The following is a 26,413-nucleotide window of genomic DNA, read 5'->3' on the forward strand; positions in this document are numbered from 1 at the left end:
TGTACTCCATTTCCCCCTGGTCTCCACCACTCCCTATCGTGGTCCCTGTCCTTGAGCCCAGGGACCATCACACTTGCACTGTTGTTTCTTACAGTAAGAGTTCTTCCTACGTGTGCATCTCCCCAATATGGAATAACCCAGGAGAGCTTGAGGGCTCTTGTCCCAAGAAAAAGGGAAAGAGCATATTCCTTTGAGAGAATGAACACTCTTGTGTTTACTCTGCAGTGATTCTGTGACAGAAAATACAAGGTATGTCATCATTTTTCTCACACCCTGTCTGTTACTCATTTACATAGAACTTTAGAGCTTACTACCCCCTGCAATACAATAAGAATGGAGTACATGTGTGGGCACGCTGCAGCAGAGAAAAGGAGGGCCTCCCAAACCCCAAACCACTGACTCTGTGAGCAGGAAGATGGGTTTGTGCACCTGGGGGGGTTCCCCGGGGTGTCCTGTAGGGGTGGGCCACCAAGAAGCCCTCTGTCTTTAAGCAGCCTGACTTTGGGATCCAGAGGGATCCTGAGATTGTGCCCTGGCTCTCTGCTCTGAGGGCCCCAGAAAGTAATCCCCTCCCCCTCCTCTGCCCACCCCTTTCCAGCTGGTGACAGATCTGTCCTGCACACCACTGAGGCATGGCCCCGTCGGAAAGCTCCGCAGGCAGGAGGAACTGAGGCGCCCTAGTCCAGCCTTTGAGAGGTTTCTGGGGTGCAAGTCCAAGAGTGGCCTGATTCCTCATCTTGAAACTTTCGCTCAAGGGTCGTGGGACAGATGTTCCTGCCTCTGTCTATACGTGGAGTTTCGTTGCAGGGGAGGCTGCTGTTTAGATCTTTGTTTCCTCTCCCTGAGTTCCGAGTACTCATGGCTGCTGTGTGGAGGTATGGGCATGGTGAGGCAGAAGTGCTGAGAAGGAAGTACAGATGGAACCTTGCTGTGCGGTTTTGAGGAAACGTCAGGTGTTGTTTTGTGACCTTTGTCACTAGAGCTGTGAGTCTAGGTGTGTGCGTACCCCAGTGTGAGAAGAAACGTGGGACGGGGGCCGCTGCAGGCGGGCTGCCTTGTGTGGTTGGAAGAAGGACATTAGAGGCTGAGGGCTTTCCTAAGTGCCAGGCCGGCGGGTTGATCGGAACCTTTCTGGGGAGCTCTGGGCGTGTTCTCAGGTAGGTGATTACTACTCCCTGGTCAAACACACGGCCTGCAAGGAGACTAGGTTGATGACCGGCCTCAGCAAACACAGGTGAAGCGTGGCGCCCCCGAGTGTGGACTCTTGCCAGGTGGCTGATGTCTCCCTGGTTCTCCCACCACCTCGCTGTGTGACCTTGACCTTGACCTTGACCTATTTTTCTAACCACTCTGCCCTTCGGTTTTCTCTGTGTAAAATGGAAGTACTGAGCACACCTACCTCACAGGGCTGCGAGGATGAAGCGGCGCGTGGAGGGCCCGGCGTGGAGTAGGGGTTCCCTGAGCGCTGGCTGTCGCTGTCGCTGTCGCTGGAGCCCCGCCTTCCTTCGCTTTGGCCTTTATTCGGGGGATTTCCCCCCGAGAATTTTAGAAGGCAGGCTGCAGGGTAGACACGCTTTCCAGCTCTGACCTCCCTGTTTTCAGAGGCCGCCTGGCCTGCCTCGTGGCCTGAGGAAATGTCCTCCGTGACAGATGTCAGCAGGGGGTTTGGCGGAGCAGCTTTGGAACTGATGACGAGAACGGGGCCGGGAACTGGGGCTGTGGCCCTGTGGTCTGGGGATTAAAATGCGCTGTGCCTCTGGAAAGGAGATGGGTCCCCCCCGCCGGCCCCTGGTGGGGGAGGAGCGGACTGCGTAGATGGGGCAGATGCCTCTGCCTCGGCGGCTGCGGCAGGGCTCGTGCCACCTGAGTCCTCTGTCAGCTGGGGACGTGCCCTCCTCACGGGAATGCTGGGAGCAGCTAACAAATACGAAGTCCTGACCCAGGCCCCGTGAAGTACTGTGTCCGACCTGCCCTTTGGTGGCGAAGTCAAAGACCAGGTACCCCAGGGGGTTTACTTTTAACTTGGAGAAATAATAGAGGTGCTGTTAACCTGTATTGGCAGAACATTTTGTCGTTTTCAAAGGGCTATCCAATTTGATCTTTGACCAGTGGTGCGGGCTTATTTATTTGCATTTGTTTCTCTTGCCTATTGCTCTCTGTCAGGAGAGGTACACAAGGGAACTGAGGTTCAGGCCAGAGGGGAGCCCAGAAGTAGGAACAGAGGAGCGGGCTGTGCGTTCTATACTTTATCAGAGAAGGTAACCCGTGTTCGTATTCCTTATGCCCTTAAGGAGTCATAGGGAGTGATGACGTCTGGGGAGGGGGAGGGGAAGGGGGAGATTGAGAGCTGAGGTGTTCTCGGGAAGCTGAAAGCATCCCTTGTGTCGAGGGAGGCTGAACGGAGGGGTAGCCCGTCCCCCGCAGAGTCCCCTGCCAGCAGCCGAGGCAGAGGTCGCCCGGTTGACAGCTCCTGCCCAGACCCATTCACGGAGGTACCAGTGGGGCTCAGGGGGAGGCGGGGCTCTGGGCTGCTGGGCTCCCTCCTCCTCCTGCCCAGGTCCGGACCTTCATGGAACTGTTGCCTTTCTCCTCCGCCGCTCCCAGCCAGGTGTTCCAGTGAGATGCTGCACAGCCTCCACGGCCCTCCCCGCCCCAGCTAACAGCCCACAGAGCTGCTCCCTTCTGACCGTTCTGCAGGGGTTTCCCTCCACAGCCCCTGCCATTTCCCATTGGTATCCTTGCCCCTGCTGCCTGCTGATTCTGTGTGTCCTGCAGACCAGCAGCAACGGGAGCTTGTTAGAAGTGCAGAATCTCAGGCCCACCCCAGACACAGTGAATCAGAATCCAGCTTTTACCAAGATCCACATTCAAGCTTGAGAAGTATTGGTCTACAAGGCCATGACCTTACCAGTCACAGGTGGCCTGGCATTAATTACCTCTGATCTGTGTATATTCGTACATTTTTCAGGTTTACCCAATATGGGAATAATGCTGTATGTACCACTGGTTTTCAGCCTCCCATCCCCTACCGTTAGACTGTCTGAGGATAACAGCTCACGCCTCTCGGTTACGCTGATTCTCAGGGATCAGCAGAACCTCTGGAAGGCATGAGGAATTCCATTACAGTATCTCCCCCCCGTGAGAAACCCTGGTATATACAGCTTTTATCTCAGTTCTGTCATCTTACATTGTATTGTCAGCATTTTCTCATACTTTAGTCTTTCTGAAGAGCTTGTCTTTCATGGCTACAGATAGTAGTCCATCTTATGACTGTCATAAATCATTTGACTACTTCCTTATTGTGAGGCATTTAAATTGCTCTGATCCTTTTGGGGTGGGAGAGTGTTCTGTAGGCTATTATAAGTATGCTGAAGTGAGCTGCTCAGGCCGTAATCACTTCCTTCAGCTCTGATTATTCCCTTATGGTGAATTCCTGGAGTGGATACTGAATCAGGAGGCATGAACATTCTAAACACTCTTTAAAATGCAGGAGGAGTAGAGGAAGTACCCTGACAGATACCCTCCCGAGCACTGTGGTCTGTAGACAGATTCTCTGGGGAGCAGCAATCACTCCTTGCTCATCATCACACACGTCAAGGCCCAGCTTAGAGCAGATTCTGAGGTGTGACTCCCAAGGGGGTTGGTGAGTGGGAGGGAAGTTACCTGAAGGGTGGGGGTGGGTAGCTGCCTGTGATGGTGGCATTTCTTCCTCCTGGCCTGAGTCCTGAACCCACTCACCAGGCAACAGCTTCCTTCAGGGTGTGTCTGCACGTTTTAGCTTGCCTTCCAGTGGCAGGCGCAGGCAGGAAGGGGAGTTCGTGGAGGCCTGAAATGACAGCCTCACTTACTAGTCCTGAATCTGCAGTTCCCGACTGGCACCAAACTTGTTTTTGCTTCATAAGTCTGTGACTGTTAGGTTTGTAACACTTTTTCCTCCCGGGAGCAGACCAGGAAACTCATGTTAAGTAAACTGTATTCTGAAAGGTACACTCAGATTCTGTCATGAAGAAGAAGTGATATATCAACATTGTATTTGTGATTGAGTCATGGTTTGAACTTGGTTGCCAGGAATATATTTTTGGCCCTCTATAAATATGTTTGGCGTAAATGAGCGAATGAATATGCACAGAATGAATGAGTTTGATTATGTTAAATAACATACATATATTAGATAGATTTGTGTGTATCACATGACATAATTACAACATTTTAAACTGAATATTAAATCATTAGCCATTCATTTATATTAACTATTTGACATGTTATGACTTCCAAATAGACACACACACACACTATACTTTCTGGAAATAAGTGTGATTGATTCAGAGGTTGTCTACAGCAAACAACAGACTCTTTTATGAATGGAATACAATATACAATAGGAAAACAAAAGTGGTTTCTTTTGTCAGCATGTTTTTGAGATTCATGCATGTTGTGTATTTCAGTAGTTCTTTTTTATTAATAGCTAATATTCCACTCTTTGATTATACAACCATTCATTTGTCCATTCTGCCTGGAAGACCATTTGGGTTGTTTTCAGTTTGGGGCTTTTATGAAGGAAACTGTTGTGAACATTCTTTGACAAGTCCTTTTTTAAAAACACAGTTTTCTTGAGGTGCAACTTACATGCCATAAAATCCACCCATGGTAAGTGTACGATTCTATGATTTTTATAGATTTGTACAGCCATCACCACAATCTAATTTTTGAACATTTCTATCACCCCCAAAGTTCCCTCATGCCAGCTTAAGTCCCCACTCCTAAGTCCAGGCAGCCACTGACCTACTTCCTGTCTCTTGCCTTTTCTGGATATTTCCTATAAATGGAATCCTAGAATATGTAGGATTTTTGTGTCTAGCTTCTTGCACTTAGCATAATATTTTTGAAGTTCATCCATTTGCAGCATGTATCAGTAGCTTGTTCCTTTGTATTGTTGAATAGTTCAGTTTTTCAGATGTAACCACATTTCATTTATTTCTTCGCTAGTTGATGGACATCTGAATTGTTTCTGGTTTTTGGCTGTTATAAATAATGTTTCTCTGCACATTCATGTACAGGTGTGTGTGGGCCTATATTTTTATTTCTCTTGGGTAGATTCTTAGGAGTGTAATTACCAGATTATATAGTAAGTTTATCTTTTTAAGAAACTGGTAAACTGTTTTCCAAAAGTGGCTGTAGAGTCCCACCAACAATGTATGATGGTTTTGGTTTCTCCACATTCTTGCCAACACTCAATATTGTTAGTTTTTTTAATTATAGCCGTCCTGATGGCTGTATGAGTGTATCTTATTACAGTTTATGTGTTTTTTTGTTTGTTTTTTGTTTTTGGCCATGCCACTTTCGGGATTAGTTCCCTGACCGGGGATTGAACCCCTGCCCCCTGCAGTGGAAGTTCGGAGTCCTAACCACTGGACCACCAGGGAATTCCCTTATAACAGTTTAAATTTACATTTCCCTAATGACTAATGATGATTAGCACCTTTCCACGTGCTTATTATTATTAGTCATTTGTATATCTGCTTTGCTGAAATATCTAGTTAAATCTTTTGCCCTTTTTTTTTTTTTTTGGTACGCGGGACCCTCACTGTTGTGGCCTCTCCCATTGCAGAGCACAGGCTCCGGACGCGCAGGCTCAGCGGCCATGGCTCACGGGCCTAGCCGCTTCGCGGCATGTGGGATCTTCCCGGACCGGGGCACGAACCTGTGTCCCTTGCATCGGAAGGCGGACGCCCAACCACTGCGCCACCAGGGAAGCCCTGCCCATTTTTTAAATTGGGTTGTCACCATCGTCATATGGAGTTTCAAAAATTTTTAATATTCTATAAAATATTCAAATAAAAATAATTGAAGTAAAATATTCAAATATTTTTTTAAATTCTAGAGGCAAGGGCTTTATCAGATATATGACATGCAAATATTTTCTATGAATCTTTGACTTATATTTTTATTTTCTTAATGGCACCTTTTAAAGAAAAAAGTTTTAAATTTTGATGAAGTCTAAGATATCAATTTCTTTTCTTTTATGGTTTGCACTTCTAATTACATATCTAAGAAATATTTCCTAACTGTGTACAAGCCTTTTTTTAAATAGACGTTATCTTTTAGAGCAATTTTAGATCGCAACAAAATTGAGCAGAAGGTACAATTTCCCGAAGAGATTTCTCATATATTTCCTGTGTCCACATATGCATAGCCTCCCCTATTATCAGCATCCCCACTCAGTGACACATGTGTTATAGTCGTTGACCTTACATTGACGCATCATAATCACCCAAAGTCCAAAGTTTACATTACAGTTCTCTCTTGGTGCGATTGGACAAATGTATAGTGACATGTATTCACCATTACAGTAGTATACAGAGTAATACTAAAAATCCTCTGTGCTCTGCCTGTTCATCCCTTCCTCCCCTCTAACCCTTGGCAACTACTCATCTTTTTTACTGTTTCCATAGTTTTGCCTTTTCCAGAGTGTCATATAGTTGGATCATACAGTATATAGCTTTTTCAGATTGGCTTCTTTCACCTAGTAAATGCATTTTTTAAGGTTCCTCCATGTCTTTTCATGGCTTGATAGCATTTTTTTTTTCTTTAATGCTAAGTAATCACAGTTTATCCAGCCACTTTCTGAAGGACATCTTGGTTGCTTCCAACTTTTGGCAATTATCAATAAAGCTGTTATAAAGACTTGTGTATAGGTTTTTGTGTGGGTATAAGTTTTAAACTCCTATGGGTAAATACCAAGGAGGGCGATTGCTGGATTGTATGATAAGAATATGTTTAATATTGTAAGAAACCGCCAATCTAAACTGTCTTCCCAAGTGGCTGTACCATTTTGTATTTCCACTAGCAGTGAGAGTTCCTGTTGTTCCACAAGCTCACTAGCATTTGGTGTTATCATACAGGTCTTTTTGTGGACATGTATTTTAATTTCTCCTGCATAAATACCTAGGAGTGGAAGTACTAGATCATAGGATAGATGTATGTTTAAATGCCAGACTTTTCCAAGGGGTTGTACCATTTTATACTCCTACGTCTTTCCCAATACTTAGTATTGGTCTTTTTACTTGTAGCCATCCTGATGGATGTGAAACTGTATGGCTATGTGCTTTTAATTAGCTTTTTCCTGATGACTAATGATGTTGAGCACCTTTTCACATGCTGTTGACCATATGTTCATTTTCTTTTTGAACTGTCTTTTCAAGTATATTGCCCATTTTTGTCTTGTCTTTTTTTTTTTTTGCGGTACACGGGCCTCTCACTGTTGTGGCCTCTCCCGTTGCAGAGCACAGTCTCCGGACGCGCAGGCTCAGCAGGCTCAGCGGCCATGCCTCATGGGCCCAGCCGCTCCGCGGCATGTGGGATTTTCCCGGACCAAGGCACGAACCCGTGTCCCCTGCATCGGCAGGCAGACTCTCAACCACTGCGCCACCAGGGAAGCCCTGAGTTGTTTGTCTTTTTACTGTTGATCTGTAGGCATTATAGATAGATAGGTAGGAAGGTAGCTAAGTAGGTAGATAGATAGATAATCTGGTAGTCTGAGCACAAATCATTTGTTAGATATATGTGTAGTGGATATTTTCCCCCAGTATATCTCTTGCTTTTTCATTTTCTTATAAGCAAAAGATTTAAATTTTCATGAGTCTATAATTTTTTCTTTTATGGTTGGTGCTTTTGTGTTTTGCTTAATAATTCTCTACCTACCCCCAGGGCTGCAAGATTTTCTTCTTTGTTATCCTTCTAAATGCTTTAGCCTTAGCTTTTACATTTAGGCCTGTGATCGATCCTGAATTAATTTGTGAGTATGGTGTGAGATGGGATTGAGCTCCTTCTTTTTCATACAGTTATCCATTTAGTGCAGCACCATTTATTGAAAAGACTTTCCTTTCCTCCATTGAATTGCCTTGGTACTTCCTTGTAAATCAGGTGGACTATTGGAACTCTCTACTCTGTTCTATCTGTTTGTCTGGTCTTAAGCTAGCACCACACTATCTTCAGTTCGGTAATCAGTCTTGAAATCAGGTAGTGTAAGCCCTTCAACTTTGTTCTTTTTCAAAAATTTTAAACTATTCTGGCCCTTTGCATTTTCCTTCTTTTTTTTTTTTTTTTGCGGTACGCGAGCCTCTCACTGTTGTGGCCTCTCCCGTTGCAGAGCACAGGCTCCGGACGCGCAGGCTCAGCGGCCGTGGCTCACGGGCCCAGCTGCTCCGCGGCATGTGGGATCCTCCCGGACTGGGGCACGAACCCGTGTCCCCTGCATCGGCAGGCGGACTCTCAACCACTGCCCCACCAGGGAAGCCCTCTTTCTTTTTTTTTAAATTAACTTTTATTGGAGTATAGTTGCTTTACAATGTTGTGTTAGTTTCTCCTGTACAGCCAAGTGAATCTTTTGCATTTTTCATGTACGCTTTAGAATCAACTTGTCAGTTTCTACCAAAAAGCCTGGTTGGATTTTGATCAGGACAGCATTGAATCTACCAATCTAGAGAGCATTGTCATCTTAACAATATTAATCTTCCATAGACATGGCATATCTTGCCATTTATTTAGGTCTTTAGTTTCAGCAGTGTTGTTGTTGTCTTCTCAGCAGTGTTTTATAGCTTTTAGCACTGATGATTTGTACATTTTTTTTTTTTTTTTTTTTTTTTTTTTTGCGGTACGCTGGCCTCTCACTGTTGTGGTCTCTCGCGTTGCAGAGCGCAGGCTCTGGACGCGCAGGCCCAGCGGCTGTGGCTCACGGGCCCAGCCGCTCTGCGGCATGTGGGATCCTCCTGGACCGGGGCACGAACCCGTGTCCCCTGCATCGGCAGGCGGACTCTCAACCACTGCACCACCAGGGAAGCCCGATTTGTACATTTAAAAAAAAAAAATTATTTACTTACTTATTTTGGCTGCTCCAGGTCTTAGTTGTGGTGTGCGGACTCTTAGTTGCAGCATGCGGACTCTTAGTTGCGGCATACAGCCTTCTTAGTTGCAGCATGAATGTGGGATCTAGTTCCCTGACCAGAGATTGAACCCGGGCCCCCTGCATTGGAAGTGCGGAGTCTTACCCACTGGACCACCAGAGAAGTCCCTGATGATTTGTACACATTTTAAAAGATTTATTCCTATGTATTTTACATTTTAAAGTCTACTGTAAATGGCAATTTTTACATTTTCAAATTAACATACATATATGTGTGTGTGTGTGTGTATATATATATATATATATATATATATATATATATATACAATTTTAAAAATTGATCTGCAACCTTAGTAAAGTAACTTAGTAATTCCAGTAAGTTTTGGGTAGATGCCTTAGCATTTTCTGTATGTATAAACATCATCTGCAAAGAGTTTTACTTTATTCTTTCTAATCTCTATGCCTTTTTTTCCCCCTTGCCTTGTTCCTTTAAGGGAAAAGTGGTCAGTTTTTCACAGTTAAGTATGATGATAGCTGTAGATTGTTTTATAGATGTCCTTTATCAGGTTGAGGAAATTTCCCTCAATTCCTACTTTGCTGAGAGGTTTTTATCATGAATGGATGTTGAATTTTGTCAAAAACTTTTTTCTGCATTTCTCAAGATGATCATATCGTTTGTTTTCCTTTATTCTGTTCATGTGAATGTGTCTCTTTTTCATCTTTTGGCACTTTTTCATTATGTCGAATTAGGGAAAAGACCACTGTTACTACTTCTGACACTCGAACATCTTGGCATTATTCATTGAATGTAGGTTCAGGAGCATGATTTAGATAGTTTGAATCTGATCATCTCCATAAAATACTTTATAAACTAAAAAGCACCATGTATATTTAGGTAGAATTATTTGACTTAAGGGGCCTACCTGTCCCCCAAAGCTTCTCTTAATCTCTGAAACTTCTGCTGTTCGTCTCATGCCTAAAAAAATCAGTATGAAAATAACAGAACTGTACACAATGAGATTTTGACCTTAAAAGGTCGTACTTCCTACTTTCTGAGCTTGGGAGACCTAACTTATGGATATGACAAAGTCTTTCCATTTAAGTGTCCAGTAATATTTCTCAAAAAAGAAATTCTCAAAAAAATCTGCATACTTGTTGCCTATGTCCCAATTTTTCATTGACCTGAAAATCCTGGGGGACTAAGAAGTCTATGGTCCTTGGTCTAAACACTGGAGAAATCAATGACTTAAAAGGAATTTCAGATAATTTGGGGTGGAGCTATCACCCTCCCAGACTTCAGACTATACTACAAAGTTACAGTAATCAAAACAGCATGTGCTGGCACAAAAACAGACACATAGATTAGTGGAACAGAATAGAAAGCCCAGAAATAAACCCACACACCTATGGTCAATTAATCTATGAGAAACTAGGCAAGAATATACAATGGAGAAAAGACAGTCTCTTCAATAAGTGGTGCTGGGAAAACTGGACAGCTACAGGTAAAACAATGAGATTAGAATATTTCCTCTCACCATATACAAAAGTAAACTTAAAATGGATTAAAGACCTAAATGTAAGACCTGAAACCATAAAACTCCTAGAAGAGAACATTGGCAGAACATTCTTTGATATAAACTGTAGAAATACTTTTTTTGGATCTGTCTCCTAAGGCAAAGGAATAAAAGCAGAAATAAACAAATGGGGCCTAATTAAACCTAAAAACTTTTGCACAGCAAAGGAAACCATCCACAAAACAAAAAGACAACTTACTGAATGGGAGAAAGTATTTGCAAATGATATGGCTGACAAGGGGTTAATATCCAAAATAAAGAGCTCATACGACTCAATATCCAAAAACAATCAATCAAACCCAATCAAAAATGGGCAGAACACTTGAATAGAAATTTTTCCAAAGAATACATACAGATGGCTCAACATCACTAATTTTTACAGAAATGCAAATCAAAACCACAATGAGATATCACCTCACACCTGGCAGAATGGCTATTGTCAAAAAGAACACAAATAACAAATGTTGGCAAGGGTGTGGAGAAAAGGGAACCCTTGTACACTTTTGGTGGGAATGTAAATTGGTGCCACCACTATGGAGAAAAGTATGGAGGTTCCTCAAAAAACTAAAAGTAGAACTACCATATGATCCAGCAGTTCCACTCCTGGGTTTATATCTGAAAAAAAACAAAAACATGAATTCAAAAAGATACATGCAACCCAGTGTTCATAGCAGCACTATTTACAATAGCCAAGATATGGAAGCAACCCAAGTATCCATCAGCAGATGAATGGATAAAGAAGATATGGTCTATGTATACAATGGAATATTACTCAGCCATAAAAAAGAATGAAATTCTGCCATTTGTAGCAACGTGGATGGACCTAGTGAAATAAGGTGCTTAGTGAAATAAGTCAGAGAAAGACAAATACTATATGATATGATGTATATGTGGAATCTAAAAAATAAAACAAACAAATGTATACACCAAAACAGAAACATATTCACAGATTAAAAAAACAAACTAGTGGTTACCAGTAGGGAGAGGGAAGGAGGGAGGGGCAAGATAGGGGTATGGGATTAAGAGACACAAACTACTATGTATAAAATAGATAAGCAACAAGGATATATTGATAGCACTGGGAATTATAGCCATTGTCTTGTAATATCTTTTAATGGAGAATAATCTAAAAATACTGAATCACTGTGCCATACACCTGAAACCAATATAATATTGTAAATCAACTATACTTTAATAAAAATAATGAAATTAATCAATATAAGGAGATGTGTATGTTATATTTTCTGAATCCTGAGAGAATGGAAAAAACAGGTGGGTGTTTATGGTAGTAGTGTAAGCTGGCATAGGTCTGGGATGCTGTTGTTGATAACTTATAGGACAGCTTGACCCTGGTTGATTGGGGAGGCTATCCCAGGTTGTGTGAAGTTGAAAAAAGGATCTCCCTTAGGTGATTGGCCTGGTTCACTTTCTCAGCAATGACCGACAGACCCATAGTTTTAGAAACTATGGACAACTGAACTTGAGCAGTGTCGTCATCTCTCTGATTGTTGAGTCATCCCAGGAGCCATGTTCAGTAGCTTGGGACTGCCAGTGAGGTCTCATTGAGCAGGGGTTTCTGATTGGTACTTTCCAGATCACTGTATGCTTGAACCCCTTCCTTTGCTTGAGAGCAGGACTAAAGTTGATGATAATCATTGAGAACTAGGAAGCAGTCTCTAGTTCAAATGTCCTTTGAGGACTAAACCTCTATAAACATGTTTACTAAGCAGTTGTCGCATATGTATTTGGACATTTCTGGTGGTGGTGCAAACACTAGCTCCCAAACTAACATGTCCTCCTTTTGAAGAATTCCCAATCTGGTAACCCTTTAACTATTACTCTTGTGAATCCCTTTCCCCTATGTGTTGACTTCTTTAGGTATATTCCTATGTATTGCTATCTTTCTTAAAATTTGGTGGCAAAAGCAATTAATACAAGGTATGGAACTCCTTTCTCCTTAATTCTGAACACTGTACTTGTATTAATCTGTGGTTTCACACCAAAATGATGAAGAGATGAATATATATGTGTGGAATTTGCAATAAATAAGACACAGTCACACTGTGAGGGAGGGATATGTGAAAATATACATCACCAGAATATTAATTTATAAGCAAACCTAGGGCATTGGGTAAAAATTAATGATAGCTGTATGGAAAACCAAATCTCATCAATGTAACCTAATTTTTTCAAGAACATAGTAAGGATCTGGAGGAAACAGGGCACATATGTCTTGACTTTCTCATGCTGTTGATTTAATTATGAATAACATAATCAGCAACAACCCAGGGAAACATAGTTTAGCTTATATGGTACCACAGTCAGATGGTAGGAAGGTCAGAGACATCAAGGATATGGTGCTGGTGCAGGATAGCGCTCACCAGTTAACCCTTCAGAGGTCAGTCTGGGACCCAGTCCCATTAAATAAACTTTATGACTACTGATGTATTGTGTATATATTTGTGTGCCAGAATACTGGAGACAGAAGTCAAAATAACCTGTATAAATTAGGTACTTAACAAACTGGACAATGTCAAATGAAGGCTAATTTTGTAAGCAGGAAGTTCAGATTGGAGAATGATTGGCTTTGTGCCTAGTCTGGCAGAACAAGCCCCTGGGCCGTGATGAATCACAAGGTAGTTGAGCCATCAATGACTATAATACGAGTATGTGCACAGTACCGCATCTCGTAAGTCAGTGCTCTGGCTAAGGATACTTTTAGGAGGCTGAGAAGTAGGCAAAAGATACAGTGAAGGCTTACAGTGGATAAAAATTTTGAAATAGAAGCAGGAACATAAATGCAGCAAGATGGGAGGGATATGAAAAAGAAGCAATTAGAAGTATTTTGTATTAAGTAGGATAGGCTAAAATGCTGTAAAAATAGGTAAAAAATACAGTGGCTCAAATTCAGTACAAGTTTATTGCTCTCATATAACAGTCCTGGGTGGATATTTCAGGTCATTGGGGGTCCCTCTATACTCAGGGACCCGGCTGATGGTAGCCCAGCTGCCTTCACCATGTGTCCTGCAGAGTTGCTCTGGTTGCCCGTAGGAAGGCGGAATGAGCTTTGCCCAGAAAGGGCTACTATCATGTCTGCTCACATCCCATTGGCTAGAAGTCAGTCATGTGACCATACCTCACTGCAAGGGAGACTGGGAAATATAGGTCCCCTGTGGGCTTCAGGAAGAGAAGAGAGCACAGGTTTTGAAAACTACTAACCGTTTCTGCCATACCTCTAAGAAACAGCAGTTGACAACAGATTTCTCATTAACAATAACATTTAGAATACAAGAGTACATACATTCAACTTAGAATTTAATACTAGTTAAACCATCATTCAAGAATGGTTAGCAGTCCCTATGGAGGAGAATTTGGCAATATATGGCTATGTAAAGATGGAGGCAGAGATAGGTGTTACGCTGTCACAAGCCAAGGAATGCCAGGAGCCTCCAGAAGCTGGAAAAAGCAAGGAAGGATGCTCCTCTAGAGCCTTCAAAGGGAGCATGGCTCTGTTGAGACCTTGATTTCAGATTTCTGGGCTCCAGAACTGTGAGAAAATTAATCTTTTCTTTTGACTGCCCGGTGGTAATTTGTTATGGCAGCCCTAGGGAACTAATACATCTACCTAGGACCACAACGAATTTCTCCTGTTTTCCTCTAAAAATTTGTGTCACTTTTACATTTAGCCTTATGATCCATTTTGAGTTTAGTTTGTGTATGATGTGAGGTAAGGGTTAAGGTTAATTTTTCCCATATGGATATATGGTTTCCAGCACCATTTTTAGAAAAGACTGTCCTTTCCCCCATTAATTACCTTGTACTTTTGTTGAGAATCAATTGACCATAAATATGTGGGTCTACTTCTGGATTCTCTTCTGTTTGATTGATTTATAGGACTATCCTTATGCTAATACCCCCTCTTTATTTCTATACCTTTATAGCAAGTCTTAAAATCAGGTAGTGTAAGTTCACCAACTTTGTTGTTCTTAAAAATTATTTTGGCTCTGCTGGGTTCTTTACATTTCCATATAAATTGTACAATCAGCTTGCCAATTTCAACAAAAAAACTGGCTGAGTCTTAACAATCCATCATATATGTCTCCATGGATTTAGATCTTCTTTAATTTCTGTTTTATTAAATATTTTATTTATTTATTTGTAAGTGTAAAGGATTTTTTTTAATTGTATAAAACAGGCAAAATTATTTAGGTCAATACATTCTGAAGGAATTTCACATGTTCTGATTCCTTCCACTGCCAGTCACTTAGTTCCTCCAAGGTTTGAGTCATAATCTTCAAGATAAGATAGCCCTTTCAAAAAGAACTTTTGCTCAGTCCACAGTTGTCATGTCAGTCAGTCCACAGTTCTTCTAGGTCACCTTCTTTGATCTCCCATAGAATATGGACACACTTTTAAAAATTCCCCATCTGTAATCTTTGGGGTCCAATTTCCTCAAGCAATTTACTTTAGGACCATGTTTAGGGTCAGAAGAGACGGCTCTGACTGGTTCTGAATTTTAGACACCCTCTAAACATGCATTAAGTTGAAATCAGATTACTCCTAAGCTATCACACCCTAGAACAGTACATATCATTGGGCTATGCCACTACCTTTTTTTTTTTTTTAACATCTTTATTGGAGTATAATTGCTTTACAATGGTGTGTTAGTTTCTGCTGTATAACAAAGTGAATCAGCTATACATATACGTATATCCCCATTTCTCTTGCCTCTCCCTCCCACCCTCCCTATCCCACCCCTCTAGGTGGACACAAAGCACCGAGCTGATCTCCCTGTGCCATGCGGCTGCTTCCCACTAGCTATCTTACATTTAGTAGTGTATATATGTCCATGCCACTCTCACTTTGTCCCAGCTTACCCTTCCGCCTCTCCGTGTCCTATGTTTTTCTTTCTTAAGATTGCGTTGGCTATTCAGGGTCTTTTGTGTTTCCATACAAATTGTGAAATTTTTTGTTCTAGTTCTGGGAAAAATGCCATCGGTAGTTTGATAGGGATTGCATTGAATCTGTAGATTCCTCTGGGTAGTATAGTCGTTTCACAATGTTGATTCTTCCAATCCAAGAACATGGTATATCTCTCTATCTGTTTGTATCATCTTTAATTTCTTTCATCAGTGTCTTATAGTTTTCTACATACAGGTCTTTTGTCTCCTTAGGTAGGTTTATTCCTAGGTATTTTATTCTTTTTGTTGCAATGGTAAATGGGAGTGTTTCCTTTATGCCAGTACCTTTTTAAAGTCCAGACACTGTGTTCTCAAGATACAAGCCTTAAAAAAGAAGCCTTCTTTGTTTCATGTCAACATTAAAATTAGAGTACTAAATCAGTATAGCTGACAATTTCCCTCATATCTTATGCTTTTAAATTATCAATTTTATAGTCCTGGAAGCAACCTTTATGTTTGTAAATACCCCCATCACTTGAACCTGTTTTAAGTATCATGTTCCTTCTTCTGTATCAAAACTCATACTGAAGAATGAGCTCTGGGTTACAAAGGAGGATTTATTTTTGCATCTGTCTGTAAGTCTTTGTCCACGAATTACACAAAAGCAAACACAAGTGCCATTTCTGCAGTGTTTAAAATATTCAGAATACTGTGCTTGCCTGTGCTTTGGCAAATTTATCCCTAAATGTTCCATAGTTTTGATGCTATGGCAAATGTTATTTCATTTTCCAATTATTTATCACTGGTATATAGAAATACAATTTTTAAAAAATTAACCCGCAACCTTGCTAAATTCACTTGTTACCTTTTGTAGCTCTTGTTTCAGACTTTCTAAGTACATGATCATGTCACCCATGATTAAAGACAGCTTTACTTCTTTCTTTACAGTCTACATGCCTTTTATTTCTTGTTAATGACTTACTGCACTGGCTAGGACCTCTAATAAAATGTTGAGGAGGGTTGTAGGGTGGACATCCTTGCATTGTTCCTGATTTTAGGAGGAAAAAGCCCACTCTTTCAGCACTTGAGCTTAGATGTGGGTTTTTCATAGATGCTTTTTATCTGGTTGGGAAGTTCCCTTCCATTATTTGTTTTCATGAGAGTTTTTATCATGTTGGATTTTGTTAAATGCTTTTTCTACATCTGTTCAGATGATCATATAGTTTTTCTCCTTTATTCTGTTAACACGATGAAGTACATCGATTTTCTAATGTTAAACCAAGATTGCATAAACTGTGGTGTATTAGATTATATTATTTTTTTCATATATTAATGAATTTAATTTTTTCGTTAAGGATTTTTGCCTCTATATTCTTGAGGGATGATGCTTTGTAATTTAGTTTTCTTGAAATGTCTTTGGTTTTGTTATAAGGGTAATTCTGGTCTTGTAAAATGAATTGGAATGTGTTTCTCTCTTCTGTTCTCTTTAAGCTTGGTATTTCTTCCTTAAATGTTTGGCAGAATACATCAGTGAAGACATCTGAGCCTAGAATTTTCTTTGTGGGAAGGTTTTTAAGTACAAAATCAATTTCTTTAATAGGGATTTTTAGGGATCTTTTTGAGTTTTGGTAGTCCATGTCTTTCCAGAATTTTGTGTGTCATCACAGTTGTCTCATCTATTGGAATAAAATTCTTCTTTTTAAAAAATATTTATTTTTGGCTGCATTGGGTCTTTGTTGCTGCGGGCGGTCTTTCTCTAGTTGGAGCGAGCGGGGGCTACTCTTCATTGCAGTGCACGGGCTTCCCTTTGCAGTGGCTTCTCTTGTTAAAGAGCACGGGCTGTAACAGGTGCACGGGCTTCAGGAGTTGTGGCATGGGGGCTCAGTAGTTGTGGCTCGCGGGCTCTAGAGCGCAGGCTCAGTAGTTGTGGTGCACGGGCTTAGTTGCTCCACGGCATGTGGGATCTTCCCAGACCAGGGCTCGAACCCATGTCCCCTGCATTGGCAGGCAGATTCTTAACCACTGCACCACCAGGGAAGTCCCGGAATAAAATTATTCTTAATACTCCCCTATTATCTTTTTAATGTTTATAGGATCTGTGCTGAGGTCCTCTCTCTCCTAATTTTGGTAAGTTCTTTCTCAGTTTGGTTGGAGGTTTACAATTTTATCGGTTTTTAGAAAGAAGCAGCTTTTGGTTCATTGTTTTTTTTTGTTATTTTTTAAAATTTCATTGTTTTCTGTTCTTTAGCTTACTTCCTTTAGCTTACTTTAGGGTTTAATTTACTCTTCTTTTTCTTTTTCATTTTCATTTTGGCCGCACCACGCAGCTTGTGGGATCTTAGTTCCCTGACAGGTATTGAACCCGGGCCCTCAGCAGTGAAAGCGTGGAGTCATAACCACTGGACTATGAGGGAATTCCCTTACTCTTCTTTTTCTTAAGGCGGAAATTCAGGTCACTGAATCAAGACCTTATTTTCCAATACAGGCAAATATAAGAATCTCAGAACGATACAGTCAAGAGCAATTAATGTAGTGGAAATTAAAACTGAATTTTGATATTGCTGGTTTTCTTATATTTGCTTTGCTGCTTTTCAAAGTTCTTTTTTCTACTGTAGATTTATAAATTCTGATAATATAAATAATACATGCTAATTCTTAAAGAAATGTTAAGGGTACAGAGAATTATAAGGAATTTTATGCATCAGGATAGGCCATAACATATAATCACAAAACCCTTCCAGCTTGATACAACAAACTTTATTTCTTGCTTACGCTGTACATCCATTCTGAATCACCTGGGGCTTTGCTCCACTGCCCCACACAGTCACTTGAGGACCCAGACTGACAGAGGTCCCACTGTCTTGAGCTGTACTACCTGGAACACATCCTGTTTATTCCGTGTGGCAGGGGAAGAGAACACTGAAGGGGCTCTCATGGGATCCTTTGGGTGCCAGTAATCTACACAGTCACTCTTATTTGGAAAGGTCTTTCACATACATAAATTGGATCCCTTTCTACATTTCCAGTTGTGAGTTGAGCCATAATTGTGTCTTACTGAAGAGCTTTGAAATGAAACCTGAGGTTGAACTTCAAGCTTCAACACTTAGCAGTCACCCATCCTAGGGAACGAGCTTGTTAACCCCCGAGCATTTCTTCATGCAAAAAAAATATCTACCCTTCATGATTGTTGTAAGCATTAGATAAAAGGTACGTAAAATCCCTGGACAAGGGAAATGAGCTTGTTAACCCCCGAGCATTTCCTCATGCAAAAAAGATAATATCTACCCTTCATGATTGTTGTAAGCATTAGATAAAAGGTACGTAAAATCCCTGGACAAGGGAAATGAGCTTGTTAACCCCCGAGCATTTCCTCATGCAAAAAAGATAATATCTACCCTTCATGATTGTTGTAAGCATTAGATAAAAGGTACGTAAAATCCCTGGACAAGGCTCAATACATTATTTCTCCCAGAGGCTTTCTTCACTTGTGAGGCTCAGCAAATCCAGCTACAGTGCTAATCCCATTTTCTGTATAATAGTACACCAGAACGTTAACTGTGCTCATGTTCCCATCCTGTTGTTTAATGCAGATGGTTTTGTTAGGAAACTTTTCTATGCTTGCATAACACAACTATTTGATTGTAATTATGCTATGAAGTTATATACCTCGTTTCTACTCTCAAACTCTCATGAATGTACAGTGGATTTTCCAAAAGCTACATGTGTGATATCACAGCTGATTTTATAGATGAGAATCCAGCTGTCTGTCCAGCCAGATACTAAAGTAATTTGCGAAATGTGAAACAGTGCCACTCTGCTCACTCAATTTTTTTGTTTGGGAAAACACAGTAATTTTTCACTTAAAAAATGTTACTCACGTTAACATGCAACAAGTGTCAAAAGGTCCTGAAATGAAAGTTTGAGAGCTGCTAGTTTAGACTCTGAACCTGTGGGTGAAAACTGCAATGTAGGCAGCATTTCTATAAACAGATACCATGTTATCTGCACCCATATCTCAGGGTCTTTGGTGACTTTTAATCTAAGTATCCCTTTCCTTCCTTTTGCTGGAAAAAAGAAGTTACTTGCCATAATCCTACAAATAGTTACAGTTTCTCTAAGCAGAGATCTGGAGGCAGTTACAGTGAATTCCAGTTATTTAGATGGCTATTAATGACGGTTATTTTATTTTCTATCTTTCCCACAGAGCTTATTCACATGGCATTTTGGTATGCCAGGAACCAGAAGTGAGATACTTAAAGGCAGTAAAACTGAAGTAAAATAGGAAGATCAGCTAAGAAAGACCTACTGGAGAAAGCAAAGTAAGTGTGGTGTGTTGTTAAGAATTAATTGGGTTATAAGTGGAAAAGCAGACTGGGTCAGTGAAAAGAAGTTGTGGTTTGTTTCCCTCAGGTCCTACTAATACTTCTAAACTGGCCAGATCACATAGCAAGCCCAAAGATGCCCTGAAAAGGACCTGCACAGTAACTTCTTGAATTGTATATGAAGTGTGACGTGATTCATAAGTAGTTTAAAACATCATGCAGGAAAAGGATCATATCTTCATAAATCTTTGCATCCCAGTAGCTAATGTGAACATTTTTCAAGGGAAAATTGGGGGACAGGTAGCCCATCGAAGGCTTTTTGTCTTCGACAGGGAGGTTTTTTGTAAGAACAAAATAATGGAATTTTGAATACTTTCAGTGGTTTATGGAGTAAGTAGGGTTTAACATTTTCATCTAAGAAAGTTTTCATTGGTTTCCATGATTATGGTGTTCAGGAACCACTGTAAAATGACCAAAACCTCATTTTCCAACATACATTTTTCCATACAGTCCCTTTGACTGCTTTTTATTGCCTCAAGTTGCATATCTTCCCTAGGCCTTATCTTTCTTGTCTCTAAATTTTCTTACAGCTTTATGTTTCTCTTACATATTCCATTTCAGATTTGTTGTCTTCTTTCTCCCCATCTTCTTCCGAAGAGGTTCTTGGTTAGTGCCTCGGTGGCTGTGGCTGACCCCCTGCCCCCGACCCGCTTCCTTGGCCCCTGGGAGACACTCAGGGTTGCTTCCCTCCTGCAAGGACAGGCCGGCTGTCCTGGCCTTCCAATCAGCTCCCCTGGGAGAGTCAGTGGTGAAATGGAAACTGAGGAAACATCCCTTGGATGTCGCCTACTTAAGTACGATTCCTTAGCTTTAATTTTGGATAGGACTGTAAAGGATACAGTCATTTTATACTGATAATTCTTTCTTTTATCCTAAACATGCTTTTTTTTTTTTTTCCCGGTACGCGGGCCTCTCACTGCTGTGGCCTCTCCCGTTGCGGAGCGCAGGCTCTGGACGCGCAGGCTCAGCGGCCATGGCTCACAGACCCAGCCGCTCCGGGCATGTGGGATCTTCCCGGACCGGGGCACGAACCCGTGTCCCCTGCATCGGCAGGCGGACTCTCAACCACTGCGCCACCGAGCAAGCCCTAAACATGCTTTTTTAATAAGTGGGTCTTTACAAATATGAACCCCACATCGTTTCCCTTCCCCACCCCCATTCTGAACCAACATTTGCTATTTAAAACTAAGCCTGTTTTTTTTCTTGGCACAAGGATTTCATATGGTCTTACCATTCCACCCAGGTTTCCTTATCCAAGGCCAGTAGTAGTGTTTGTCAAGGTGGCAGCCATGATTCTGTGCCCCTGTATATCAAATCTGGAATGGAACTTTTTCTGAGAGGGAAAAGTTAAACCATATAGTATATTTGAGTATAGGAAAAAAATTGAGCGTACAAAAGAACTTGTTTCATTTCTTCTTTTATAACCTATAGTTATGAAAATAGGTATTGGATGATTTTTTATAACTGTCTTTACATATACATGTGTGTGTAAATAGATACATTATTTGTGTGTCTTAATAACTTAGCTAATGACAAGGTACATTGATGGCCATGAGAATATGTTAAAGAAAAAATTATTTATGATCCTTGTTAAAGAACAATGAGGCAGACTTTATTCAAGATGACTGCAATAGGTGTGGGGACCACAATAATGGGATTTTGCAGTTGGGGTTGGGGGGGTATAAAGACTGGACTCAACTCCAAGTACAACAAGGAAAAGGGGGAATTTATACCCAAGGAGGAAGGTGGGGGTCAGGTCAGTGAATGGACTGTTACCAAGGAAACATCAGGGGTTAAGAGGGCATTCTGGTGAAACTGACCTACCAGAATTCTTGCTGAAGGCAGGTCAACGTGATTAGACATCACCTAAACTAAAGGATGAGGAACCTGGTCAGATATTGAGAGATCAGATATTGAGAGTGAGAGATCCTGCCTAAACCGACTTAGCAATATTCTTGCTAAAACTGGACAATGAAAAGACAAATACAGAAGCTCAAAAGTTGGCCTAGTTGAAGAGAGTTGAATTCTCTTCTCAACTAGGAGAGACTCTTTGTCAACTTAGGGTTCATTCTGTCAACAGAACTGGTGGCCCTCTCCCTCTCTTTTCTTTACCCTCAGACAGTATCCTCACTACTTCCTTGAAATTAATCATCAGTTATCTGTAGGCAAATTGTTTTTTTTACTTTTCAAACTTGATACTCCCTTACTTTTTTTCTGTAAAGTTTGAGAAAATCAGAAAAACCTCTAATACTACCTGATATGTATCTTTTCAGTCTCTTTCTATACATGTATTATATCTGTAAAAAATTAGATGACATGTTGCTGCATAATTTTTTATCCTGCATTTCACTTAAGTAAGCATACTGTGGAAATTTATCATGGTATTTTTTTTTTTAACATGTAACAAAATCACAAGGCATAACAACATTTAACAAGTATAGAAAAGGTAGAGTGAAAACTAAGTCTTCCTATCCCGAGAAACTTTTTTTTTTTTTTAATTATTTATTTTTGGCTGTGTTGGGTCTTCGTTTCTGTGCGAGGGCTTTCTCTAGTTGTGGCAAGCGGGGGCCACTCTTCATCGCGGTGCACAGGCCTCTCACTGTTGCGGCCTCTCTTGTTGCGGAGCACAGGCTCCAGACGCGCAGGCTCAGTAGTTGTGGCTCATGGGCCCAGTTGCTCTGCGGCATGTGGGATCCTCCCAGACCAGGGCTCGAACCCGTATCCCCTGCATTGGCAGGCAGATTCTCAACCACTGTGCTACCAGGGAAGCCCCCGAGAAACATTTTTAATGGCTGCATAATAGTACATCGTAAGGATGTATCACTTTAATTTTTAAAATTTTTGGCTGTGTTGGGTCTTTGTTGTTGTGTGCGGGCTCCTCACTGTGGTGGCTTCTCGTTGCGGAGCATCAGCTTCAGTAGTTGTGGCACATGGGCTCAGTAGTTGTGGCTCACGGGCTCTAGAGCACAGGCTCAGTAGCTGTGGCCCATGGGCTTAGTTGCTCTGCGGCATGTGGGATCTTCCCGGACCGGGGCACGAACCCGTGTCCCCTGCATCAGCAGGTGGACTCTCAACCACTGCACCACCAGGGAAGCCCAGGATGTATCACTTTTAATGCATCCCTAATTGTTGACATTCATGGGTAGGTTTTTTGTTATTGTTTGGGTTTTGTTTTGCTGTTATAAACACTGGTTGAACAGTCTTGCAGAAACAACTTTGGGTCAACTGTGTTTTGTTTTGTTTTTTAAGGCTAAATTTGTGTGGGTTTTTCTTTTTTTTTAGGTTAAATTTCTTGAATTTCCTTCCTTTTCTTCCATCCTTTCCTGATTTCTTCCTCTTTGAACTTTCCCTTTCATTATCTTTTTCCTGCTTTGAATGCATTTATCACTCAAGCTCAGCTCCTGTTCCTTTGCCCTAACCTAGCAATTCTTAACGTTCTCAGGTATCCCTACTCCTTCCCTGTATTCTTTCATCTCTCCAGGTGCCACACCTGATGAATCTTTTTCCTTAACCAATATTTTCATGATTTTCAGCTGAACCGTCTGTTTTATATCTTTGAGCTTCAGAGATTTCTTTGAATGATGATCCTGCAGCTAAAAAGCTTTGAAATCAGCTATACTAAAGGGGCCTCATAAGCATTATCTAAATTTCACGGACAGAAAGACAAAAACGGGTCATGTTGTCTGGTGTCAGAGTGGGACTGAGTCAACAGCTATCAGTGGATTGTTCTGAGTATTCCTATCAGGCTGCTATTTGAAGCCTATGTGTATATATATATATATATATATATAATATATATATTATAGATGTATTATAGATATTATCTATAATATATATTATCTATAATATACTATCTATATATATTTTTGTATTTTCTTGGAATGTATTTTATTTTTAGAAGTCAAACTTGCTAAATGTTTTTTTTCCAAAGGAGAAAATTCAAACCATCAATGTGATATCTTATTCACAACATAGTTAATAGTAGAATGATCTCATGATTATGTCATGACTTAATGCAGGAACCTTCCAGTTTTTTGGAAAGAAGGATCTGTTTTTATTTCCAAGGAACTATTCTCTTTCTAGGAGAGTAAGGGAGTGAAAACTAGGTATCCTAGATCCTCTTTCTAGAGCTACACAGAGTTTCTATGCCTTTTTTCTGAATTATTCCCAGTTCTTCAGTTATAAAATTGGATGACATAAAACATGGCTTGTTTTTATAGTAGATGTATTTCTAAGAGTGTTTCAGTCATTTTTTTAAATTAATTTTTATTGGAGTATAGTTGCTTTATAATGTTGTGTTAGTTTCTGCTGTACAGCAAAGTGAATCAGCTATATGAAGCCTATATTTTGGCTCTGGTAGATAAAAGTGTTTTTCTACCTTTTTTCAACAAGTTATTAAAACCTGTGCTTCTGTAGAAGTTAGTAATTTATATAAAACAGTTTGGTTATAGGTCTGAGAGCTCTGGACCATCTGGGTCTCAAAGAATGACGAGAGTATACACATTAATTCTTCTTGATCATATTCTGTATTCTATAAGTATAAGAAATATGTTTATTTGGGGAAATGATTGGATTAAAATAGATTTTTGAGATGAGGTGCTTGCTTTGTAAAGTTTTAAAACAGTGATAGCATCAAGATAACATCAAGGTTTTCTTTTCACTTTTCTTTGCAGGGATGGTAAATAAAGTGAAGCACTGCTTTATTGTAGCAGCAGGCCTTTGAAATTGAACTGGAAAAAAAATGACTGCTCTTACTTCAGAGAACTGCTCTTTTCAGTACCAGCTACATCAAACAAATCAGCCCCTAGATGGTAACTGTCTGTTATTCTTGATTACACTTGGGAAAATATTATTAAATATCCTCACACTAGGAATGAGAAGAAAAAACACCCATCAAAATTTTATGGAATATTTTTGCATTTCACTAGCATTTACTGATCTTCTACTTTTGGTGAATACTTCCATTATATCCTATTTCAGGGATTTTGTACTTTTAGGCATTAGGTTTACTAAATACCACATCTGCCTATTTACTCAAATTATTTCTTTTACTTACGGCTTTTTGCATTATCCAGTTTTTCTGACAGCTTGTATAGATTATTACCTGAATTTCTGTAAAGCCACCAAGCTTCCATTTAAGTGTCAAAAAGTACTTTATTTCTTTGCAGTTATTTTAATTTGGATTTCAGTCCTTACTTATGTTTTGGGAGATCCAGCTATCTACCAAAGCCTGAAGGTACAGAATGTTTATTCTTATCATCAGTGTCCTTTCTACATCAGCATTCAGAGTTACTGGCTGTCATTTTCCATGGTGATGATTTTATTTATGGCTTTTATAACCTCTTGGTCAGAAGTTATTACCTTGGTACAGGCTGTTAGGATAACTTCCTATATGAATGAGACTGTCCTATATTTTCCCTTTTCATCCCACTGTAGTTATACTGTGAGCTCTAAAAAAACACTCTTGCCCAAGTTGATTATCTGTTTTCTTGGTACCTGGTTACCATTTGTACTACTTCAAATAATTATCCTTTTACTTAAAGTACAGATTCCAGCGTACATCGAGATGAACATTCCGTGGTTGTACTTTGTCAATAGTTTTCTCATTGCTACAGTTTTTTGGTTTAATTGTCACAAACTTAATTTTAGAAACATGGCATTACCTGTGGATCCATTTGTCAACTGGAAATGCTGCTTCATTCCACTTACAATTCATAATCTTGAGCAGATTGAAAAGCCTATATCAGTAATAATTTGTTGACATGTTGCCATGTTCTAAAACTAACAGCTACAAGAATTATAATTTTACAAATGGGAAAGAATGATGACTTGGGACATATAAAGAATGAACTGAACTGAAAGCTCTCCCCCCGCATCCCAAATTTTCATACCTTTTCAGAATATGTCTTTTTGGGATTGTGATATTATTAGGTTTTTTTTTTCTAACAGAATACTTCCAATAAGAAATATTTATACCTGTTGACCATACTGATATTTGTGTTACCCAGAAAACTACTGGATACAAACTGTTAGGTAAATCTGCGATTCACTGCCAACTTTTCAGATTTAAATAAACATTTTTATTACACTTAGAGCAAGAAAATCAAGATTGTTTTCTTTAAATAATTTGGTGTAAATATTCTTTAACATAAGGGGAAAGATTAGTGCAATTTAAATTTAGCTAATTTTAGGACTTCCCTGGTGGCGCAGTGGTTAAGAATCCGCCTGCCAATGCAGGGGACACAGGTTCTGAGCCCTGGTCCGGCAAGATCCCAAATGCTGCGGAGCAACTAAGCCAGTGCGCCACAACTCTACCGAGCCTGCGCTCAAGAGCCCGCGAGCCACAACTACCGAAGCCTGCGCACCCTAGAGCCTGTGGGCTACAACTACTGCAGCCTGTGCACTCCAGGGCCCGCGTGCCTCAACTACTGAGCCCATGTGAGGCAGCTACTTAAGCCCGCGCGCCTAGAGCCCGTGCTCCGCAGCAAGAGAAGCCACCGCGATGAGAAGCCCGCGCACCGCAACGAAGAGTAGCCCCCCGCTTGCCGCAGCTAGAGAGAAAGCCCGCGTGCGGCAATGAAGACCCAACGCAGCCAATAAATAAATAAATTCGTTTTTAAAAATAAAGTGGTTAAAATGGTAAATGAAAAAAAA

The 26,413-nt window shown here is 40.7% G+C and overlaps 1 protein-coding gene and 1 non-coding gene across 5 annotated transcripts in view; one reads left to right on the top strand and one right to left on the bottom strand.

Annotated features, from left to right (window-relative positions):
• The window catches only part of GPR160 (G protein-coupled receptor 160), a 42,805-nt gene extending 16,827 nt beyond the window's left edge, over positions 1 to 25,978 (top strand). For 3 of the 4 annotated variants that reach the window (XM_024734071.1, XM_024734069.1, XM_024734068.1), the window contains 2 exons: positions 19,582 to 19,696; positions 24,433 to 25,978. In XM_024734071.1, coding sequence (XP_024589839.1) covers positions 24,501 to 25,520 — 1,020 coding nt within the window. In that variant the 5' untranslated portion in view covers positions 19,582 to 19,696; positions 24,433 to 24,500 and the 3' untranslated portion in view covers positions 25,521 to 25,978. Of the gene's footprint in view, positions 1 to 17,470; positions 17,505 to 19,581; positions 19,697 to 24,432 lie in introns of all 4 variants that reach the window. The other variant, XM_024734070.1, reaches the window with a different exon arrangement.
• LOC112392425 (small nucleolar RNA SNORA40) lies at positions 15,932 to 16,056 on the bottom strand. Its single transcript, XR_003001689.1, has one exon. It is a non-coding gene; the product is annotated as a small nucleolar RNA SNORA40 (small nucleolar RNA).
• Positions 25,979 to 26,413: the final 435 nt, after the last annotated feature.

Source organism: Neophocaena asiaeorientalis, unplaced genomic scaffold (assembly GCF_003031525.2).
Source record: "Neophocaena asiaeorientalis asiaeorientalis breed wild unplaced genomic scaffold, Neophocaena_asiaeorientalis_V1.1 scaffold280, whole genome shotgun sequence".
In the NCBI taxonomy this organism is placed as follows: domain Eukaryota; kingdom Metazoa; phylum Chordata; class Mammalia; order Artiodactyla; family Phocoenidae; genus Neophocaena; species Neophocaena asiaeorientalis.